This window comes from Grampus griseus (genome assembly GCF_964374135.1).
Source record: "Grampus griseus genome assembly, chromosome: 11".
In the NCBI taxonomy this organism is placed as follows: Eukaryota; Metazoa; Chordata; class Mammalia; order Artiodactyla; family Delphinidae; genus Grampus; species Grampus griseus.
In genome coordinates, this window is record NC_139005.1 from 41,772,061 (window position 1) to 41,791,565 (window position 19,505).

Below are 19,505 nucleotides of genomic sequence, written 5' to 3' on the forward strand. Positions count from 1 at the left end.
AAATATCTTTTGGTAAAATCTTGCATCTGTTTAAAAATTGAAGTATAGTTGATTTACAATGTTTATACTTTAAATACCTTACAATTGTGTTTGTCAGTTATACCTCAGTAAAGCTGAAAACAATCTAGAGATAGAAGTGTAAACATATTATCTAGAGTTATAGAGGTAAATGTCAGAGAAATAAATAGCTTTGGGAAGGGGACGGCCCCAGCAAGAGGGTCTGGGGATGGACACAGTCACTTCTCGTTATAAACTCTTCTGCAGAGTTTTAAAGTGTATTTACTCTGTGTGTCTTTAGGATTTCCTGAGTTATTTTCAGAATGGCTGCCTCGTGCCTCCAGGTCCTCTGCAGTGGCTCTGCATTCATCTATACAACAACCCCTCAGAGAGCTATTCATAGAAGAGGCGGTATTTAGGGCTCCTCTCCGAACAGGTAAGGAAACTGAGGCCCCTGTCACATAGGCGAGCCTCCGCCCTCCTGGAGACTCTCAGTTCCCGCCCTTCTCCTGCCTCACAGCACAGTCTCCTTCTCTCAAAGCCAGACAGCTGTGAGAGTTTCACAGCTAGAGGAGAATGTTCACAGGTATTTTGCTTTTATTTGGAGAATGTGGTAGAGATGGAATTCGCAGCCCCTTTTTACAGGTATGGAGGGTGAGCCTGGGTGCTCTCCTCCAGCGCTGGGGCCGGTTTGGAGGAGGAGAGTCAGGGCCTCGAGGAGGCCCGTGGGGAGGGGCAATCCACAGGTTGCTGGACTGCCGAGGAGGAGATGGGACTGGGGCAGCTTCTCAACAGAGCCCAGGCCCCCGAGGCATCGTGCGGGCACCGTCTCATCTCAGTCTCCTGCCCTGTAGTGCCATCCCTTTCCTAAGAGCTTCCCCCCTGAGATGAGTCATCCTCAGGGCTCCGGCTGGGCAAGGAGTGGACAAACCCATCTAGGGGACATCCTGGAAGAGCTGGAGAGGAAGAGGAAGGTGACTCAGTGGCTCAAAATGTGGCCTCTGTCTGCCAGCCTCTTCCTGAGGTGCTGGACAGAGCTCTGGCTGCCCTACCCTCCCCAAACATTAGCAGTGGCCAAACTGTCTTTTCACCTGAGCTGTGGTGTCAGGGCCCAGGACCAGGTGGTTTCCTGAATCTTACAGCCAAAGGAGATAACACAAGGCTGGGAAGAACCTTTGGGAGGATCCGGTCTAAGCCAGGCCTGGTTTACTGCTCTTCTCAGGACTCCATGGTAATGGAGTAATGGTGGAAGGGTACCTCTGGCCTGAGCGGAGGAGACCTAGGGAGGGCACGTCCTCTCCCTGCAGCCCTCAGAGCTGAGACTCTCTCCTCTGTGTCGAACAGATGGATAAATGGAATTCATAGGAATCTGCCCCACTTCTTCCCTGAAGGAGACCCACAGTTCTTCCTCCTTATGTATCCTGTTCTACTGTTTTCATTTGAAAAACTCCCTAGGTTGCCTGATCTAAATCTCCCACTCTCGGGGCTTCCCTGGTGGCGCAGTGGTTGAGAGTCCGCCTGCCGATGCAGGGGACACGGGTTCGTGCCCCGGTCCGGGAAGATCCCACATGTCCCGGAGCCGCTGGGCCCGTGAGCCATGGCCGCTGAGCCTGCGCGTCCGGAGCCTGTGCTCCGCAACGGGAGAGGCCACAACAGTGAGAGGGTCGCGCACCGCAAAAAATATATATATATATAAATCTCCCACTCTCAATTTAAATGGAGCAAAGCCCACCTCACCCTCTGCTAACCGTCCCACCCTCCTTGCTTTGCTTTTTTAAAAAAAAATTTATTTATTTTCTTTATTTATTTGGGTATTTTTGTTTGTTTTTTATTTTTGGCTGCGATGGGTCTTGCTGCGGCGTGCCAGCTTCTCTCTAGTTGTGGCCTGAGGGTTTTCTCTCTCTAGTTGTGGCACGCAGGTTCCAGGGCGCGTGGGGTCTGTAGTGTGTGGCATGCGGACTCTCTTGTGGAGGCGCGCGAGCTCAGTAGTTGTGGTGCAAGGGCTTAGTTGCCCCGTGGCATGTGGGATCTTAGTTCCCAGACCAGGGATGGAGCCCATATCCCCTGCCTTGGAAGGCCGATTTTTTACCACTGGACCCAGGGTCCAGTGCTCTTCCTTCCTACTCATCCCAGTGCAGAACTGGCTACATAATTTGTGGGGCCCAGTGCAAAATGCTGGGCCCTTTTTTCAAACATGATTAAGAATTCCAAGATGGTACCAGCAGAGCATTAAACCGAGCGTGGTGTCTGTACAGGTTGGACACCCGCGAAGCCGGCCCTGCCCTAGTATCAAGAGCAATGCTTGAACTCAACATTCATAGCTTGTCCTGAAAGGTCAAGTTGTCCAATCCCCTGCCTTCATGTCACCTGCCTTCCATAGGTGAGAATCTCCTTGAAGTTTCACCCCACATACCTTTCCTAGGATCTCCAGGCCTCTGCTTCACACACTGCTGGGAAATTATTCTAAATGTCTAAATCTAACTAAGTCTTGGCCCTTTACGCCTGTTTCCTCTTATTCTGTCCTCACTGTATATGGGGAACAGCTGGTCCTTTTGAGTAATTAATTCTTGTAGACTTGGACGCAGTCTGTAATTCCTTTTCCCTTTCCTCATTGGGCTGAGTCTCCAGTGCTTTCTCCAACTCTGTGTCCCTCCTCTGATGCCTTCCCCAGGTTCTCTGTGTTTTGTGGAAAGCATGGAGTCCACGGGAAGCCCCAAAGCACACCCGTCAGGGTCCACAGGTCTCCGTGCTCTGGAGAGGTGGGGAGACTCCAGCACTGAGGAACAGCCAGCCTGCATCGGGCCCCGTCTTCCTCCTCCAAACCCTGCTCTCCTTTTATCTGTTTCATGAACTCTTCCCAGATAAAGTCCCCCATCCCCACGGACTCTCCCCAGCGATGCTCAGTTCTTGTCCATCTCGATGTTTCTGTTCTCAGTGTGTGTTTCAGACTGAATGCTTCCCTTGGGGAAGCACCCCCCCCTTCCACCTCTCAGGACACAGATCCGTGGGCTGGGATTGGGAAGGGTTTATCCTAAACCACAGCAAGGCATGGGGGAGAGTGGACATGAAAGATGGACGCCAGCCACACTCCCAGTTCTCCAGCTAATAGTGTGCTAAAGCGGCCGCTATAATCTGAAAGAGCAGATACTGTAATCCCATAGTACTTCCTATTGGCTGCAGGACACAGCTCTGCCCTGACACTGAAATTTGGGTGTGCCTTGGTTCTGGAATTCACAAGGCTCACAAGTCGTGAAGCAGCTGTGGGTGGGGGCTGGGAAGGGTTTCAGCAGAGGAAGTGAGGTCAGTCAACAATTGATGCTCGTCTGAGCCTTTAGTCATTTTCTCCCCCAGCCTCTATTCCTGTCGGAGAGGGTGTGGGGGCCTGGGAGGGATGCCCTGGCCCATCTTACAGAATCCCCATCTTAGAGCAAGACACCTTAGAAGTCTGCTTCTGCTTCTAACACCAACATCTTTCCACCTGTCTCTGAGGCCATCACCTCCCCAACCTTTTCATTTATTAATTTAATTGAACACTGTCATGGGAGTCCTGTGCCAGGCTCAGCCAGCTAGCATCTTTGCTATGAACTGAGATAAGCATCATGTCCCTTCCTTCTCCGGACAACCCTATGAGGCTGGCACTGTTTATTATGCCCATTTAGCAGATGGGGGACTGAGGCACGGAGAGGTGTCACTTGTCTAGGGTTATACAACTGCTCTGGATTCTGACTTCAGAGTCTTTGTGGATAACCTGAGGCTAGGGATGAAGTGGAGTCCTACCTTCAGGGTGCTCACAGTGGTTGGAGCAAAGCAAGACGACAAGGTCACTGTTCTGAGCCCAGGCAAGGGCATGAGGAGGAAGGGTTTGCTTCTCTCTCCAGGAGAAGCCATTCTGCTCCCCTCCCCAAAGCACCTTGTCCGCCTTGTCCCAGCAGTGTCCTGAGGGAGGCTCCCCGTCCCCAGCTCTAAAGCTCCACTTGGTGGGGTGAGGGGCCGGCCTCGAAGGGGGCAGTCCACGGCAGCTCCCAGCCTCTCCCTCCATTCTGACCGCCCGTGGTGCAGATAAGGCATCCCACCGTCACCCCTGACTCAGAGCTGCCCCATCTGGGCCTGTTTACCCTGCGCTGAGCGCTGAGCAGTGAGAGGCTGCGGAGGGGGGTGAAGGGGCCGAGGGAGGAGGCTGAAGGATTTGGACAGAGGGGGGAGTCCCCGAGGGGGGGGCGGGCGGAGCCAAAATATTTCGCACCCAGCCAGCCCCAAAGTCTGCCCTTGCTTCTGAGCCTTCTAGAAGGAGGAGCTGGAGTTTTGGGTGAGAAGACAGGTAATTTCTCTCCATTCTGCCCTCCCCGCATGTCGTTCCCTCGGTGCCCCCCTACCCGTCCAGGATTCCAGGCCGCCCCTCAGCGGCTCTGAGCGGGGAGGGGCACCTCCACCTCCACCCCTCCCCCGGCCGGCCCTCGTACGGTGCCTAGCGTCCCAGCACTGGCTCCCACGGCTCTGGGCCTGAACCCCGCGAGACCCCCGCGGCCCAAGGCCAAGGCCCGCCCCTTCGGGGAGGCGGATGTGGGAGGCTGGGGGCGGGAGCGCGGCCTTGATCCCGGGCGGGGGCAGCCGAGGGGGATGCCGCCCTCGGGATCTGCAGCCGCGCAGGGGAGGGTCCGGCCCTGAGCCCTGGCGAGGGTCGAGCGGGCGGCCGTCGGCTAGCTGGGCAATAGGAAACGGTTTATTAGGAGGGAGTGGTGGAGCCGGGCCAGGCAGGAAGACGCTGGAATAAGAAACATTTTTGCTCCGGCCCCTTTCCCAGTCCCGGGAGGCCGCCGCGCCAGCCGCGCCGAGCCAGCCCCTCCCCGGCCCCAGCCCTGCCCGGGGCCGCGCCCGGACCCCAGACCCTGGCCCTCTGTCCAGCGCCCGTCGTGCGACCGCGGCCGCCGCCGGGGAGGGGAGGAGGCCGCCTGCTGCACGCTCGCGCCGCGCTGCCCGCAGGGCAGGCCCAGAGGTGAGTCGAGGTCCGCGGGCCGGGCCGTTGCGGGGGGCGGCTGACCCCAACCCCAGTGGGCCCTCCCCATGGCATATCCCAGAGAGACCCTCAGAGAGGTCGCTGTAGGGTCAGTCCCGGTTCCTCGTAGTGCAAGCCGCCCCTCGCCCTCCACCAACATCTGCCCATCACCCCACCTAAGACTGGAGGGGGCTGGACCGAACCCGCACTGGGAATCAGAAAACTTTGCTCCTGGGGCCCGTCACTTAGCTTCTCTCATCCTCATCCATAAAATGGGCGGAAGGATCCCTGCCCTCCTTCATTTACAGAGGAGGGGGTCACATGTCCTTCCAGGAACCTGGATTGACCTGGGGGTGGGTGTCTACTCCCAGCACTGTTGAGCCCATCTTTCCCAGACCAGTCCTGGCCGCTCTTGCCAAAGGAATCTGACACTACAACTCCCTCCTCCAAACCTCAGTTCCAACCCTGTGTGGTCAGATAATCCCCAATGCACGGACTTCCTTCAGGATCCAGGTCAGAGGGGATCCCAGTCTCCCTCCAGCCTGGGACCCCAGGCTTTCAGTCTGCCCTGGAGGTCAGTCTGGAGACCAGTGCTGTTATGACCATCCCAAGGCTGGCCACCCACCCCCTCTTTTCTTCTCTAAGGACAGGGGCAGAGTGGACGGTAGCTCTCACCCTCTCTATATGGGCAGCTTCTGGCTGAGTCAGGGTCTGTCCGACATCTCTTACCCCTTACTGTTTGTTTGGCCTGGTACCTGTCCTCTCATCTTATCAGGTGGTTAAAAATAGCTACCATTTATTGAGTACTACTATGGAGACACTTAGATGCATTTTTGTCATGTAATCCTGGCCACAACCTAGCAGAAGAGGTGTTATTATGTCCATCCTACAGAAGAGGAAAGAGATTCAGATTTGAATCACTTGTCCAAAGCTCCATGGATGGTTGGGTGTTTAGTAACATTTATTAAGTGCTTACTGTGTACCACTTAGTACTCTGCTAAATAATTTTACTACATTATACCTATGAAATGAGCACTATTATTATTCCCCATTTTTCACAGGGGAGCCGAAGCCTCAGAAAGTTCAAGTAACTTGCCCCAAATCTCATAGCCCTAAGTGGTAGAAGCAGGATTTGAATCCGGGTCTACATGATCCAGAGACCACAACCTGACCTCTGTGCTGTACTGTGCCGCGTTTGCATTCTGTCTGAGATCCTAAAATCCAGACTTGATGCTACAACCCAGCGCTGTGAAGTGATGCGGATGAAAGTGCTTTGTGACAGTTAAGGGGCAACCCAGGATGAGCAGCTCAGCCTGGTCCTCTGCCGTATGGTCCTCTGCTGATGTGCAGAGCAAGGCGCTTCCAGCCCCATGACAGTCACTGCTGTGCTGAGCCACTGCTGCTGCTGGGAGCCGGTTATATCAATCCTTCAGGTGTGCTGGGGAGAAAGGGATTGACATCCACCTTCTAAGCACACCTCTACTCTGCTTCTCCCCAACTGGGGCTAAGCCTACAGCAAACAGATGATTTCTAAACAAACCCGCATTTGGGCAGCAGGTGATGACAGTTGCAGTCTGTTCATGCAACCCCCGCTTGCTCTTTTTCCTCTTTTGAGGGACCTACCTAACAGCAAACAACAGCAGAAATAAAATGACCAAGTGAGGATTTATTACCAGCAATTTAAGCTGATCAAGACATACCTGGTGATTCTGGGCAAGAAACCTGACATCCCCGAGCTTCTGTTTCCCTATTGGATTGTCGTGAGGACTAAATGAGATCAGCCATCAAAGTTCGGTACTTAGCACATAAGTATTACTCAGAGGAGGTTAACTCTTATTACTAAGAATTTCACAGTGGTGAGTTAATATTTGAAATTAGTTTAGCATTTGTGATTTCTGGCTTACAACTGTGTTGCTTCAGTCAGCAGGAGATCTTTCAAGAAGTTTTGTTAGACATGAAAGGAGTCCACCAGTCCCCAGGAGTCTGTCTGTGGTAGAGTCAGGTCTCAGGGCGAATCAGGCAGGGTCAGCTCGGAGTTGGGACTGGTCTGGACTCAGCATCCTCTTGTACCTAATCTCACGCCAGGCCCGGTTAGAAATTGGACAGTCGCAGTTTGCCTCCACTACATTCCCAGGATTAGACCAGAGGCGGATTCTGCAAATGCTACCAAGCCCTCCCTGCACTGTTCCTGGGCCCCAGAGGCTGGACATGTCCTGAACAAAGCCCGCGCCCTGCCCTCCCTCCGCCGTGTCTCTGAGTCCCTGGTTTCAGTGTTTAGCCTTGTCTGTCCCTTCTCCAGTAGAAGGGGGGAGAGGTCCCCGGGTAGGAATTAGAGTCCCTGCCCCTTGCACTCCACTCCCACTCACCCAGCGGGGTCCTGCCCAGTGAAATGAAAGCACGGGGACCAGTCAGCATTGTGTAGGACCCACTTCTCAAAGTGTGGTACCCACACAAACTGATCAGAATTACCTGGGGACGTTTTTTAAAATGCGTGTTTCTTACTGGTCCCAATGGACTAAATCAGAATCTGGAGTGGGGGTGAGACCAAAGAACGTGCATTTCTAATGAAGCACTTCAGGTGCTTCTGCTGAGGAACTGTGTAGGTGAGAGGGTGCGCTGGAGCACAGAGAGGTGACAGCATGGGTAGAGGGTTCTAGAAGGCTGCCGGCTGTCATCCTATCGTTACCCCCTTTTGCTTCTTGCTGCACACGCTCTCCCTAGCTGCTCTCTGGGCAAAGACTGCCAAGGATGGATTCTCGCCCTTACCCCAGTGGGCAAATTCGGCTTGTCTGGGGCTCCCTCTCCAGCCACCAGTCCCACTGTAGAGGGCTTGCCAGACTCCCCACTGCCTTCTGGGAGGGGCAAGAGGCAGGAGGTCAGGCAGAGGTTGGGGACACAGCTGCAGCAGCCCAGGGCTCCGTTTCCTCCCCCAGCCCTGGGCCTCTGGGGCAGAGGAAGCCCAGGCAGGAAGGCCAGAGCTGCCACCAGCTCTGAGAGAGGCCCACGAAGCGCCCCCCTCATCCCCCCCCGAGTCATCCTGCCCTCAGAGCCTCAGCATCATGGATCTTCATTTGGCATCGTTCTTAGACTAGGGGCCTTCTGCAGCCTATGTGGCCATATGCCCAGCCCTACCGGCCTTACCATGTCATGCCAGAAGACACTCCCCCTCCCTCGTGGCAGCTGCCCCTACCTGGGGATCCAGTCCCCAGACACACACCTGCATACTCTCCACCATTCAGAAAGTCCTTCTTGCTGTCTGACCTCAGTCCTTCTTGCTGCAGCCTCAGCCCTAATCTTCTCATTCTAAACCTCGGAGAAATGAAGAAGGGCGTGGCTTCTGAAGCACTGGATGGTTTGGGAGCTGAGATGGGGACTGTTATAGGTCAGAATTACTCCCCTAGTGCTCTCCACCAAACTTCTGGAAAAGTTCAACCAGCCACAGAAGGTCAAACATTCAACATCTAAGTATGTTTCACTTCCCTTCGACATCACTGGCCCTACCCCCACTCTTTCCCAGGACGGCAAGGAGAGAGAAGGGGGCCGGGGAGTGGCTCAGAGAGGGCGTCTTATACTCTGATGAGGGTGCAGAGAGGTTCCTTCACACCTGGCACAGCCCAGCACTGTCCAAGCTTTGTATGGTTGTTACAACCCTGAGGGCTCAGACGTGGGCTGCCACCCTGGATTGCGATATGGAGTAGAAAGACACTGGACCGGGGTCTGGACACCCGGGTGGTACTCCCGGTATTGCCACTGAATCCTGCCTGACCTTGCACAAGCCTCCTCTCCTGACTGAGCCTTAATCCCCAACTTCTCTAAAATAAGAGCTGGGCTTCGTGATTCACACGGTTTCCTCCTAGGACTCCATCATGGGGGTGCCCCAGCCCCGGGCGGCCCCTGCAGACCCTGTGGCCACTCCAGCCTGCCCTGAGAATATGTCCTGCTCCCTGCTTGTGCGTGACTCCTGCCTGTTCTATCCAGACCCCAATCTAAACAATCTTGATTCCTGTTCCCAGCTTGGCGGGACCCTGAATGGCAGGAAGTGAAGACAGGAGACTGTTTATGTTTGAGGCAGCCAGGCCGGGGGGGCGGGGGCACTGGGAAAGGGGTGGGCAGGGGTGGAGGCTGCCAAGGGGTGGGCAAGGGGGCAGGGGACAGAGGTGGTGGTACTGCTGAAGAGATGCCCCTTCTACCCTAGTCCCGTAGTCTCCTTCCGCCCTCTGCACCCTCCAGTCTGCACTCAGCAGCAGGAGAGCTGGGAGTCCCCCGGGCTCTCAGTCACTTAAACATGGCTCCCCACCCTTTACCCCTAACAGGATGGTTTCCATGGGGAAGTGAACCAGGACTTCCCCTGCAGGCCCCTCCCCAAAGCCAGACACAGGGAGGAGGGAGGAGGCCTCCCTGCCCCCCCACAAAAAAACTCCCAGTGATTTCCTCTGGGTGGGAGGGACCCACGGTCAGTGGCTGAAAACACTGAAGGGATCACATTTCATAGATGTTATTGCACCCCTTCTCCTCTCCAGGGACCATGACCTTGGACCCTCCCAGGAGAACCCTTCTGATGCTACTGACGGCCTTGGGCCTGACCCAGGGTGAGTACTGGGGAGCGAGTATGGAACAGGGGCCTGGGTGGAGAAAGGGCTACCTGGGCACAGCTCTTGTTGGGCTGAACTTGAGGAGCTGGGGAGGAGGGGGACTTAGGAACTTGGCTGGAGGGTGGGAGACGGGCTCAGTGAGACTAAGCTCCCGGCTACCCCAACCCTCCCGTGCTGTCCTCCTGACCCAAACCCGCAGACTGCTGCTCTGTCAGACTCCAGGGCGGGACCTCTATCTGGGGGTGCGGGCCTGGGAGAGCCCTCAGAGTTGGGGCTGGGGGCTGGGCTGGGCCTGGAACTGGGAGGGGAGGTCCTAGGCTCAGGGAAGGGACAGAAGCCTGGTTCTCCTGGTGGCAGCTGCCCCTGGCAGGGATAAGTCACTGGAGGGAAGGATAATCTGAGGATGGAACTGAAGGACCAAGGCCTCAAAGATTTGAGAGCTCAGAAGCTGGGGTGGGGGGGGTGCAGGGGGAAGACCTGGGTATTAGGCTCATTCTGGGGAGGTGGGCCCAGAGCAGCTGAACTTCCAGTGTGTCTCCCAGGCGACCCCGTGAAGCCCTCTCGGGGCCCGCTGGTGACCTGCACGTGTGAGAACCCACACTGCAAAGGGCCTACCTGCCAGGGGGCCTGGTGCACAGTAGTGCTGGTGCGGGAGGAGGGCACACACCTCCAGGAACATCGGGGCTGCGGGAACCTGAACCAGGAGCTCTGCAAGGGGCGGCCCACCGAGTTCTTCAACCACTACTGCTGCTACAGCCCCTTCTGCAACCACAACGTGTCCCTGGTGCTGGAGGGTACGTCCAGCTGCTCCAGCAACCCCTCCCTGTCTTCTCAGACTCTGCCCTCCCCGCCCTGCTTGCCTCTCCTGCTCTGGCCTGGAGGGCGGGGGAGGCAGGACCCTGGGATCTGACTGGCAGAGTGGCAAGGTGGGGGGCGTCTGGCCTGGTGGAAGCTGGGTCTCAGTGTCCCTCCTGTGCCAGCCACCCAGACTCCGCCAGAGCCGCCGCAAGAAGATGGCCAGCTGCCTCTCATCCTGGGCCCTGTGCTGGCCTTGCTGGTCCTAGTGGCTCTGGGTGCCCTGGGCCTGTGGCATGTCCGGCGGAGGCAGGAGAAGCAGCGGAGCCTGAACAGCGAGCTGGGCGAGTCCAGCCTCATCCTGAAGGCATCCGAGCAGGGGGACAGCATGCTGGGGGTATGGGACTGGGAGAACCGGGGACACAGGGTGGTGAGAGTAGACAGGAGGCACAGAGCCAGAGGGGACCCAGAGTGGCAGGTAGCCGAGAAGAGCACAATGGCGGGCACTCAGAGGTTTGACGGGGTGCTGGACGGGACGGGTTGGTGAGTGAGAAGCCTGGAGAGACACAGCAGTGGGGCCCGGGTCGAGGAGGGAGAAACGGGTTGGGCGGGTCGTGGCTGCCTCTCAGTGGCCTCTCGGTACTCCCAGGACCTCCTGGACAGTGACTGCACCACCGGCAGTGGCTCAGGGCTCCCCTTCCTGGTGCAGAGGACAGTGGCGCGGCAGGTGGCTCTGGTGGAGTGTGTGGGTGAGCAGTGGGTGAGCCCGGGGGATGGGGGCCAAGAGCTCCCATGAGCTTGGAGGGGTGAGGGAGCTCTTGGCCTCTGGCGTCACAGGTGGGTCCAGGCCTGGCTCCTAATGGGAATGCTGCTGGCCAGGGAGGGCGTTGGAGATGGGTCAGTGCCAGACCCTTCTGCAGGAGCTGGGCTGGAGCAAGAGGCAATGGGGGTGGCCTGCCGGCTGCCTTTGGGTCTGGATTAAGTTAAAACATAATCATCAGAGCTTCTGCAGACGAAGGCGGTGCAGCATAACGATGGGGACTCTTCTGGGGATTACTGTGCCCACGGGCTCTGTGTGTCCAGTATGTGACCCCCTCCTTCCTCTCTGGCCGTCGGATCAGGAAAGGGCCGCTATGGCGAGGTATGGCGGGGCCTGTGGCACGGTGAGAGTGTGGCCGTCAAGATCTTCTCCTCGAGGGATGAACAGTCCTGGTTCCGGGAGACTGAGATCTACAACACGGTGCTGCTCAGACACGACAACATCCTAGGCAAGCGGGAGGGTGCGGTGCCAGGCCCCCGGCTCTCATCCCCCCGCACTCAGGGCTGGACCGCCACCTCGCCTCTGGACACTGACCTAACCCTGAAGGACTCCCAGCCGGCCCTCAGCTTCCTCAGCCCTCTGATTCCAGCTTCCTCTCTGACCTAAGCCAGACGAGCCTCCACCCCAGCCCCAGCTTTGCCCTGACCTAGTGCATCCTCTGTCCCCAGCCCTGACCCTGACCCGTCGAGCCTCCTTCATCCCTAGACCCTTGGTGAGCCACCTGACCCTCCGCCCACAGGCTTTATCGCCTCGGACATGACTTCCCGCAACTCAAGCACGCAGCTGTGGCTTATCACGCACTACCACGAGCATGGCTCGCTCTACGACTTTCTGCAGAGGCAGACGCTGGAGCCCCAGCTGGCCCTGAGGCTAGCCGTGTCCGCGGCCTGCGGCCTGGCGCACCTGCACGTGGAGATCTTCGGCACGCAGGGCAAGCCGGCCATCGCCCACCGCGACCTCAAGAGCCGCAACGTGCTGGTCAAGAGCAACCTGCAGTGCTGCATCGCGGACCTGGGTGAGCGGGGAGGGGCGGGCCCTTCACGGGGGGCGGGGTCCGTGAGCTCCTCCCCTTCCACGCGGTACTGCCTTTGCTGGTTTGGATGCCTTGCGTCGGTGAGGACACTGATTGGCGCTTTAAAACTTACAGACGCGTGTTTGGTCTCATCTCACCTCTCCAAGAGCCTCACAGGTTGCCTTAACGTTCTTTTCAAGCCCACACCAGCCGAGCTCCAGGGGAGTTAGGAGAAAGGGGCAGGGAGCCAGCAACCTGGGTTCTCGTCCTGGCTTCGCTGACTACATCGCTCCCCGTCACCAGGCCTTGGGGTTCAGCTCCGTGCAATGGGCATCATAATGCCTGCCTCCCCTACTCACACCTCGCTGGGTTCTTGCACCTAGAGGGCACCACACAAGCACAGTGTAACTGGGACAGTTATTCTCCCCGTGGCTGCTGTCTGCCAGCCCACCTCAGGGCGGGTCTCCATGTGCCGGCCCCTCTTACGTCCTACCATCTCTCTCCATCCCACCTCACCCCCGGACCCCAGCCTCCCAGGGGCCACCCTGTCTGTGGGCTGGGATGAGTGGCAGGAGTGACAGGCCCGGTACCCACAGGCCTGGCTGTAATGCACTCCCAGGGTAGCGACTACCTGGACATCGGCAACAACCCGCGCGTGGGCACCAAGAGGTACATGGCCCCCGAGGTGCTGGAAGAGCAGATCCGAACCGACTGCTTCGAGTCCTACAAGTGGACGGACATCTGGGCCTTTGGCCTGGTGCTGTGGGAAATCGCCCGCCGGACCATTGTCAATGGTGAGGCTCCCCCCTGCACAGGATAGGGAAAGGGGAATAGGGTGGGTGGATAGACAGGCAGGAGATGGGACTTCCTGCCGCGGCTGGTGCCCATGGCCTGAGAGGCTGTGGTCAGACCTCCCATATTCCCTTTACTGCCACTCACCAGCTGGTCCAGCTGAGTGACCTTTTAAGGTTCATCTGAGTCCGATTCTGGCTGTGAAATCTTGGGTAAGTGACAATAACAAAAGTATTAAGAGCAGCTAACATTTATTGAGTTTCAACATGTGCCAGATGCCACGCTGTATACACGTATTATCTTATTGAATCGTTCTTTGTTGGCAGGGAGGTGGTATTGCTTAGTGGTTAAGAGCGTGGGCTGGGAATCAGACTGCCTGAGTTCAGTTCCTGATTTTGCCGTGTGCAAGGTACTTAACCTTCCTGTGCCTCAGTTTCCTCATTTGTAAGATGAGAATAACATAACTTCTAGTTGTTGAGATAATCCGAATAGGGTATTCAGGGCAGCATCTGGAGCTGTTCTGTAGCTCAGTAAATATTAGTGGCAATTCCTGTTGTAATGACGCATGCTTGACACAGTATCATCCCCATTTTACAGATGAGGGGATTGAGGCACAGAATTACAGCTGTCTAGAGGCAGCACTGGGGTCTGAAACCAGGCAATCTGACTCTGGGGGCTCAGTGCTCTTTATTACCGTGCTTTTTCTACCTCTCCGGTCCTTGGTTTCTTTGACCGCAAAAATGCGGGATATAGTAGCGCTTGCAGTGCCTGCTTATTACTGCCTTATTATCATTATTAGCCAAGCCGTGCAGCATGCGGGATCTTAGTTCCCCGACCAGGGATCGAACCCGTGTCCCCTGCATTGGGAGTGTAGAGTCTTAATCACTGGACTGCCAGGGAATTCCCTGCTGCCTCTTTATTACCGTGGGTGCCACAGGGGACTCAGATTTGGAGGGGCTGAGAGCAGGCGGGGGACCTCGTTCCTGATGGCCCCATATAGGGGGCCGCCCTGTGGCTGGTGCCCTCCCGGCCCTGGGGGGGATGGGTGTTGGGTGATGGTCTGGACCAGGTGGGGAGGTGATCGGTCTTTGTGGAGGCTGTCCATGGGGAGAGGCTGCTGGGAGTCCTGACAGGTTGGGGACCACCCTCTGGATGGGCTCAGGTCCCTGCCCCTTCAGACATGAGCTCTAGAGGCTGGGGCTGGGGAGGGGGGCACCTGCAAGGAGCTGAAGCCCCTTGGACCAGGCTTCAGGCAGGAAAGGGAGGCTGGACCAGCCTGAGCTGAGGGGGAGGACGATTGCCGACTCCTGGAGCGGAGGGAAGCTCTGTCAGCCCCACACAGATTCGTGGCGCATTATAAACACTGTAATCTGGTGTCAGCCCCGGCGCTGATTAAAGGCCCATTAGACACGCTCAGGCCTCTGTGCAGCACTGATTAGGGCTCGAGCAGCACAGGGGCTGGCCTGGAAGCCCGCCACGGGGAGCACAGCTGGCGTGGGCCCTACCGAGGTTGCGGCTGTGCTGTGTGGCCGCGGCTCCCAGCCGGGGGCTGGAAGCAGGGTGTGGCCTGGGGCGCTCTTCTGGGGTCTGGCCTCTTCTGCCCCAGCGCCTGCAGCTCCACAGGCATCATCTTCTGCAAACTCCTGCTAAGGACCACGTACTTCAGATGACGAGGGGAGGGGGCGCTGCTGGCTGAAGGGGTCAGCAGAGGCCTGTGCCATCCCTGGGAGTGGATGGATGTGATCTGGACCTGGGTGAAAATCTCTTTCTCTTAGGAGAGGTGTTTTCTCCCCCTTTCCCTCATTCCACATCCTCATCCAGCAGTCAGCCAGCCTCCCTTCCTTAAGTGTAGCTTGGAGGTCAAGAGCATGGGCTTTGGTTAGACTTTCTGGGCTTAAATCCTACCTCTGTCCCTTACTACCTGTGTGATTTTAGACAAGTTTCTTAACTCCTCTGGCCTGAATTTCATTGCTTTTATAAAGTGGAGCTAATAGTATTGCTTACCTCATAGAGTTGTTGTGAGGATTTAATGCCATGCAGTTAGGACAGTGCCTGGCACATAGTAAGTGCTCAGTGAACATTAGGTATTTGGGGGCATCTGTGATAGTTGGGGCCTGGGAGCAGTACCCAGGCCCTGGGTGGGAGGCAGCTGTGGAAAGACTGGAACAAGATCTGGCCTAGGAATACAATGAGTTTAAGTCTTGGCTCTGCCATTACTAGCTGTGTAACCGTGGGCTCAACTTCTCTGAGCATCAGTTTCTTCATCTGTAAAATGGGTCTTCGGGTTGCTGTGAAGACCAACAAGGTAATGCCTGTAAAGTGTTTATGGCACGATGCCTGGCATATATGGTAAATGTAAAATAAATGGCAGTAATTATTATTATTTATAAATATATTTATTATATTATGGTGTCTCTCTCAGGGGTAGCAAGGCCAGGCAACTGGTTTCCTGGACCCTGGGACAGAGGGTGGGCAAGGCTGTCCTCTGGGTGGTATTGGGCCTCCTTGAGGTCCCAAGTGACTGTCCCATTGCCCTCCATCCCTAGGCATCGTGGAGGACTACAGGCCACCCTTCTATGATGTGGTGCCCAATGACCCCAGCTTTGAGGACATGAAGAAGGTGGTGTGTGTTGACCAGCAGACCCCCACTATTCCCAACCGGCTGGCTGCAGACCCGGTAAGGCCCCTCTGGTGGGGCTGGGATGGCGTGGGGTGGTGGCTCACAGCTGGGATTTCTGAGCCCAGGAACTTGTGTCTGGCCTCTGCTTCACCTGGAGAGATTCTGGGGGACAGATTCCAGGGTGCTTCTCTGGGTACTCCCTCCCACGTCCCTGCCTGTGGACCTCTGGGACCCTGTGGTTATTCTGGTAACCAGAACCCTTCACCTCGCCTGAAAAGTCAGAGGCTCTCTGCTGCATTTCCTGCCACGAAGTTTTTGTTGTTGTTACTCATTTTTGTTCTTTCTCAGAACACTCCATATACTTATACAGGACACATGCATACGTGTATATAGACACACAAGGGCATGCACGCGCTGCTACACAAACACACACTCACAGGTACACACACATGCACATATATGCCAGACTGTTGACCCCATGAAGAGGAGAAGCATGTCTCCTTTGCTGACCCTTATCTCCCTGTTAAGCTGTCACAGTGCCTGGCACACAGTAGGTACTCAATAAATGTTTATGGAAAGAGTTAATCCACGTACACATGTGTATACATGTATGTGTACACAGACACATGTATATTTCTGCACAACATACAGAGCCACAAAAAGCCATTCATATGCACTCCTGTGCGCACACACATACGCTCTGGCTCGGGAACCGGCTCGAGCTCTGAGGTGGAGTGAGGCTGGCTCACTCTGGGACCGCTGAGACTCCTGGGATAGGTTTCTCCCTAGACACATGCATTTTGAGGACGCAGCCAGGGTTGGTGGAGGTGCTGGGAGCCACTGCCCTCTACACTGGGGTTCCGCTGCAGATAGGCACGTGGGAGCCCCGAGGCCTGCAGATCTCCCCTTTCCTGGATCTTGGTGGAGGTGAGGGTGGGGTGTACTCACCGAAGGGTGTCCCCGAAGATCTGAGTTACATCTCTCTTTCCGTCCTGCCTGCCTCTCTCCATCCCCTTCTCACTCCACTCCCTTCGTCTTCCATGTTTATCTTTCTTCCTCATCCTTGCCTGGTTCCCGCCACGCTCCCTCTTACCACCACTTCTGTCCCTCCTCTCCCCCTCCTTTTCGACACTCTCGTTTCCGTCTTCTCATCCTTTCTGTTCTGCTCGTGTCTCCCCACTACTGGGCATCCTCCTCGCCTCTTCCTTTCCACCTTCCCTGACCCGTGTCTCTGCTTTCTCTCCTCTGCTTCCCTCTCCCTCCCCCCAGGTCCTCTCAGGCCTGGCTCAGATGATGCGGGAGTGCTGGTACCCAAACCCCTCTGCCCGCCTCACTGCGCTGCGGATCAAGAAGACACTACAGAAGCTCAGCAACGGTCTCCAGAGGCCCAAAGGGATTCACTAGCCACAGGCCTGAAGCCTGACTCCCCTCTGCCTGCAGTGTGTGTGGTGGGCAGTGGATGGTGGCCTGTCTGGGTAGAGGTTCTGTGAGTGTGTGTGCTGGGGAGGGGAGTGCCCCTCTGTGGGCAGCTGTGCCTGCCCAACTCGGCCCCCAGCCCATCCAGCCAAAAATACAGCTGGGCTGAAACCCGATCCCCGCACCCGCCGCGCGCGCCGTCTGGCCTGCTCAAAGCAGCAGGCTCCCTGACGCCGGGTTCCCCCCCACCCCCCCCGCCTCCCACACCCTGGGTGCACCCCCCTACCACCCCCAGGACCTGATGCAAAAGAGGCCTCAGAGCCAGGGTGGCCTGCACTTTACCCCCTGCTGTCAGTCAACCCCACTGCCCCACCGGAGCTGCCAGGGTGGCACAGGGCCCCGTCCAGCCTTCAGTAGACACCCTGCCCTGCCAGGCTTTAGCCTCTGTCCCAAGCCCCAGACACCCAGGCCCATGGGTTTTTCTCCGTGGGTTTGTATCTCAGCTCCAGGCCGCCTTGGGCCTCTATCTCCTAGACAAGACCCCTGCCAGCTGAATGCTAGCTGCCCAAGAGAGCGGGGGGCCTGATCCTGGGCCCCTGCTCCACTCCCCTCCTAGCTGACTTACTGTGGTGTTAAACCCAAGGAGTCTTGCTGCGGGCGTGGCAGAGTCATAGGCCAGTGGAGAGGTGGCAGGTCAGATGGGCAAGGCCCAGGACTTTCAGAATAAACTGAGAGGATGTTGGAGCCAAGCATGGCTGTCGGGGAAGGGCTCAGCTGGGCGTCAGGAGACCCAGGGTCTGGTCCGGGTGCTTGCTCTACGGGACAAGAAGGAGGGCTTCGCTGGCCCAGGACCTTTGTTTCTTTATCTACATATTGAAAGATTTGTAGGTGAAGATTTGGTCCTGATGTCTTTTGAGGTGTTTTTCAGCTCTAAAGTTCTTTGAAATGTTTAGCCTGTGTCAGAACTCAGTTCATCAGTCCCTTGTACTCATTGTGCCCCAGCCCCTGGCAATTTGCCTCAAGATGGAGATTTGAAAATAACTTTAGCTGAGGCCAAGGGTGTCTGAAATGCCTCCTAGTTTAATTCTACGAGCTCCAGTTCCGGCCGTAACCCATGCCTGTGGCCATCCTTGGGCTCACACAGCCCTGGGCCTTCTGACAGGCAAGCCAGCCCCTCACCTGCTCTATAGCTTCGCCTTCTCTGCCCAGGGCTGAGAGGGGCCAGGGGCCAGCTTCCTGCAGGGCCTCAAGGCTCAGAAGAAATCTGGCTCCAGCCAGCAAGCCTGCAGCACCCAGGTTCCTGCTCCCCACTGGCCCCTGGCCCAGGCCCACACCCTTGGCCGGGCCCCAGAGAGTGTGTGTCTAGGAAGAACCTGGTGGCTGGAGAGAAACACATGGAAAGTTCGACGTTTGGAAATATCGAGGGTGTATGTCCATGCGCTGAGGAGGTTACCCTGAATCCCAGGCGGGTAGATGGGCTGGAAGGTGATGGGGCTGGAGGTGGGGCCTGAGTGTTGGTGGGGAACAGAGCTCAGGCTAGGGACATGACAGCCCCAAGCTTGGGAAGACCTGGCCTCACAGCCCTCAGCCTGGGACAGGGTGGAGAAGGACCCTCAGTTGTCCACAGGAGATTAAGGAAACACAGCCTCCTTCCCCTCCTGCTGGAAACGCCCCAGCACAGCCTCCCTGGCCGGCTTCTCGGCTTCTCGAGTGTTTCTTCCTTCCACCGTCAGAGAGGCACCTTCCCAGGCTGCCTCCCAGCATTGTGCAAGGCCCGGAGGAGAACCAGGAAGTGAAACTGGGTGAAACAGAAAGCTACATGGACCTGCCACGTTCCCACATCGTCGTGGGTCACTCTGCTTCCCGATAGTGTCACGTCTTCTGGTCACTGGAACCCACCTAGCCCAGGAATCAGGACACTCCCCAAGGGTTTTATCTCCACTGGATTTGGGGGTTAAAAGTCTCCTGAGACTCCACAGCCAGAAACTGAAGGCAGCAGCTCACCAAAGGCCGGAAAATCCCTAAGAGGAGAAGGTCTGAGGCAAGAGGTGGAGTGATGGGGGAGGGTTGAGGGAAGGGGCCGGGGTTGGGAGTACGGCTGTGGCCAGGGAGAGGAGGAGGCGTTGGTGAGAGCGGTCTGCATAATGCTTCTGAGTTCAGGACGGTGTTCCAAGGCCGAAATTACAGTCTCTTAACCTGGAGATACTCTTCGTGGGAGCATTTAGCTCGTGCTTAGCACACAGTAGGTCCTCAATAAAGCATGGTTGAAGGTCCGGAGCTCCTGCTGAGTCTTCGCAGGCCGGTGCCTCTGCAGTGGCCCATCGCAGAGGGAACCAGAGGGGACGGGGAAGGAGAGGGTCCCAGGGTATCCCGCCCGGGCTTTGCCCGTGAGAGACAAGTCACAGCTGGCGCAGGCCCCTGCTTGGAGCCAAATCTCAGTTCCCACCGCCGGCTGGGAGTAGCCTGCT

At 56.8% G+C, this 19,505-nt stretch overlaps 1 protein-coding gene across 3 annotated transcripts; it reads left to right on the forward strand.

Moving 5' to 3' along the window:
* Positions 1–4,863: 4,863 nt before the first annotated feature.
* On the forward strand, positions 4,864–19,267 carry ACVRL1 (activin A receptor like type 1). 3 transcript variants are annotated; one of them, XM_082665547.1, is made up of 10 exons: positions 4,864–4,990; positions 9,511–9,579; positions 10,125–10,376; positions 10,563–10,774; positions 11,027–11,126; positions 11,499–11,645; positions 11,937–12,212; positions 12,806–13,003; positions 15,548–15,678; positions 16,891–19,267. In XM_082665547.1, the coding sequence occupies exons 2-10, from the start codon at positions 9,516–9,518 to the stop codon at positions 17,023–17,025; spliced, it is 1,515 nt and encodes a 504-aa protein (XP_082521673.1). In that variant the 5' UTR covers positions 4,864–4,990; positions 9,511–9,515; the 3' UTR covers positions 17,026–19,267. The 3 variants fall into 3 exon arrangements, with proteins under 3 accessions (XP_082521673.1, XP_082521675.1, XP_082521674.1); XM_082665548.1 differs by lacking the exon at positions 4,864–4,990 and adding an exon at positions 6,707–6,784; XM_082665549.1 differs by lacking the exons at positions 10,125–10,376; positions 10,563–10,774; positions 11,027–11,126.
* The last annotated feature ends 238 nt before the right edge of the window (positions 19,268–19,505 follow it).

Bases quoted from the DNA above. Each gene is read 5' to 3' on its own strand.
- ACVRL1 (XM_082665547.1), top strand. From the start codon at position 9,516: ATGACCTTGGACCCTCCCAGGAGAACCCTTCTGATGCTACTGACGGCC. The intron at 11,127-11,498 runs GTGAGCAGTGGG...CCGTCGGATCAG, and splicing joins GGCTCTGGTGGAGTGTGTGG to GAAAGGGCCGCTATGGCGAG. The intron at 11,646-11,936 runs GCAAGCGGGAGG...CTCCGCCCACAG, and splicing joins CAGACACGACAACATCCTAG to GCTTTATCGCCTCGGACATG.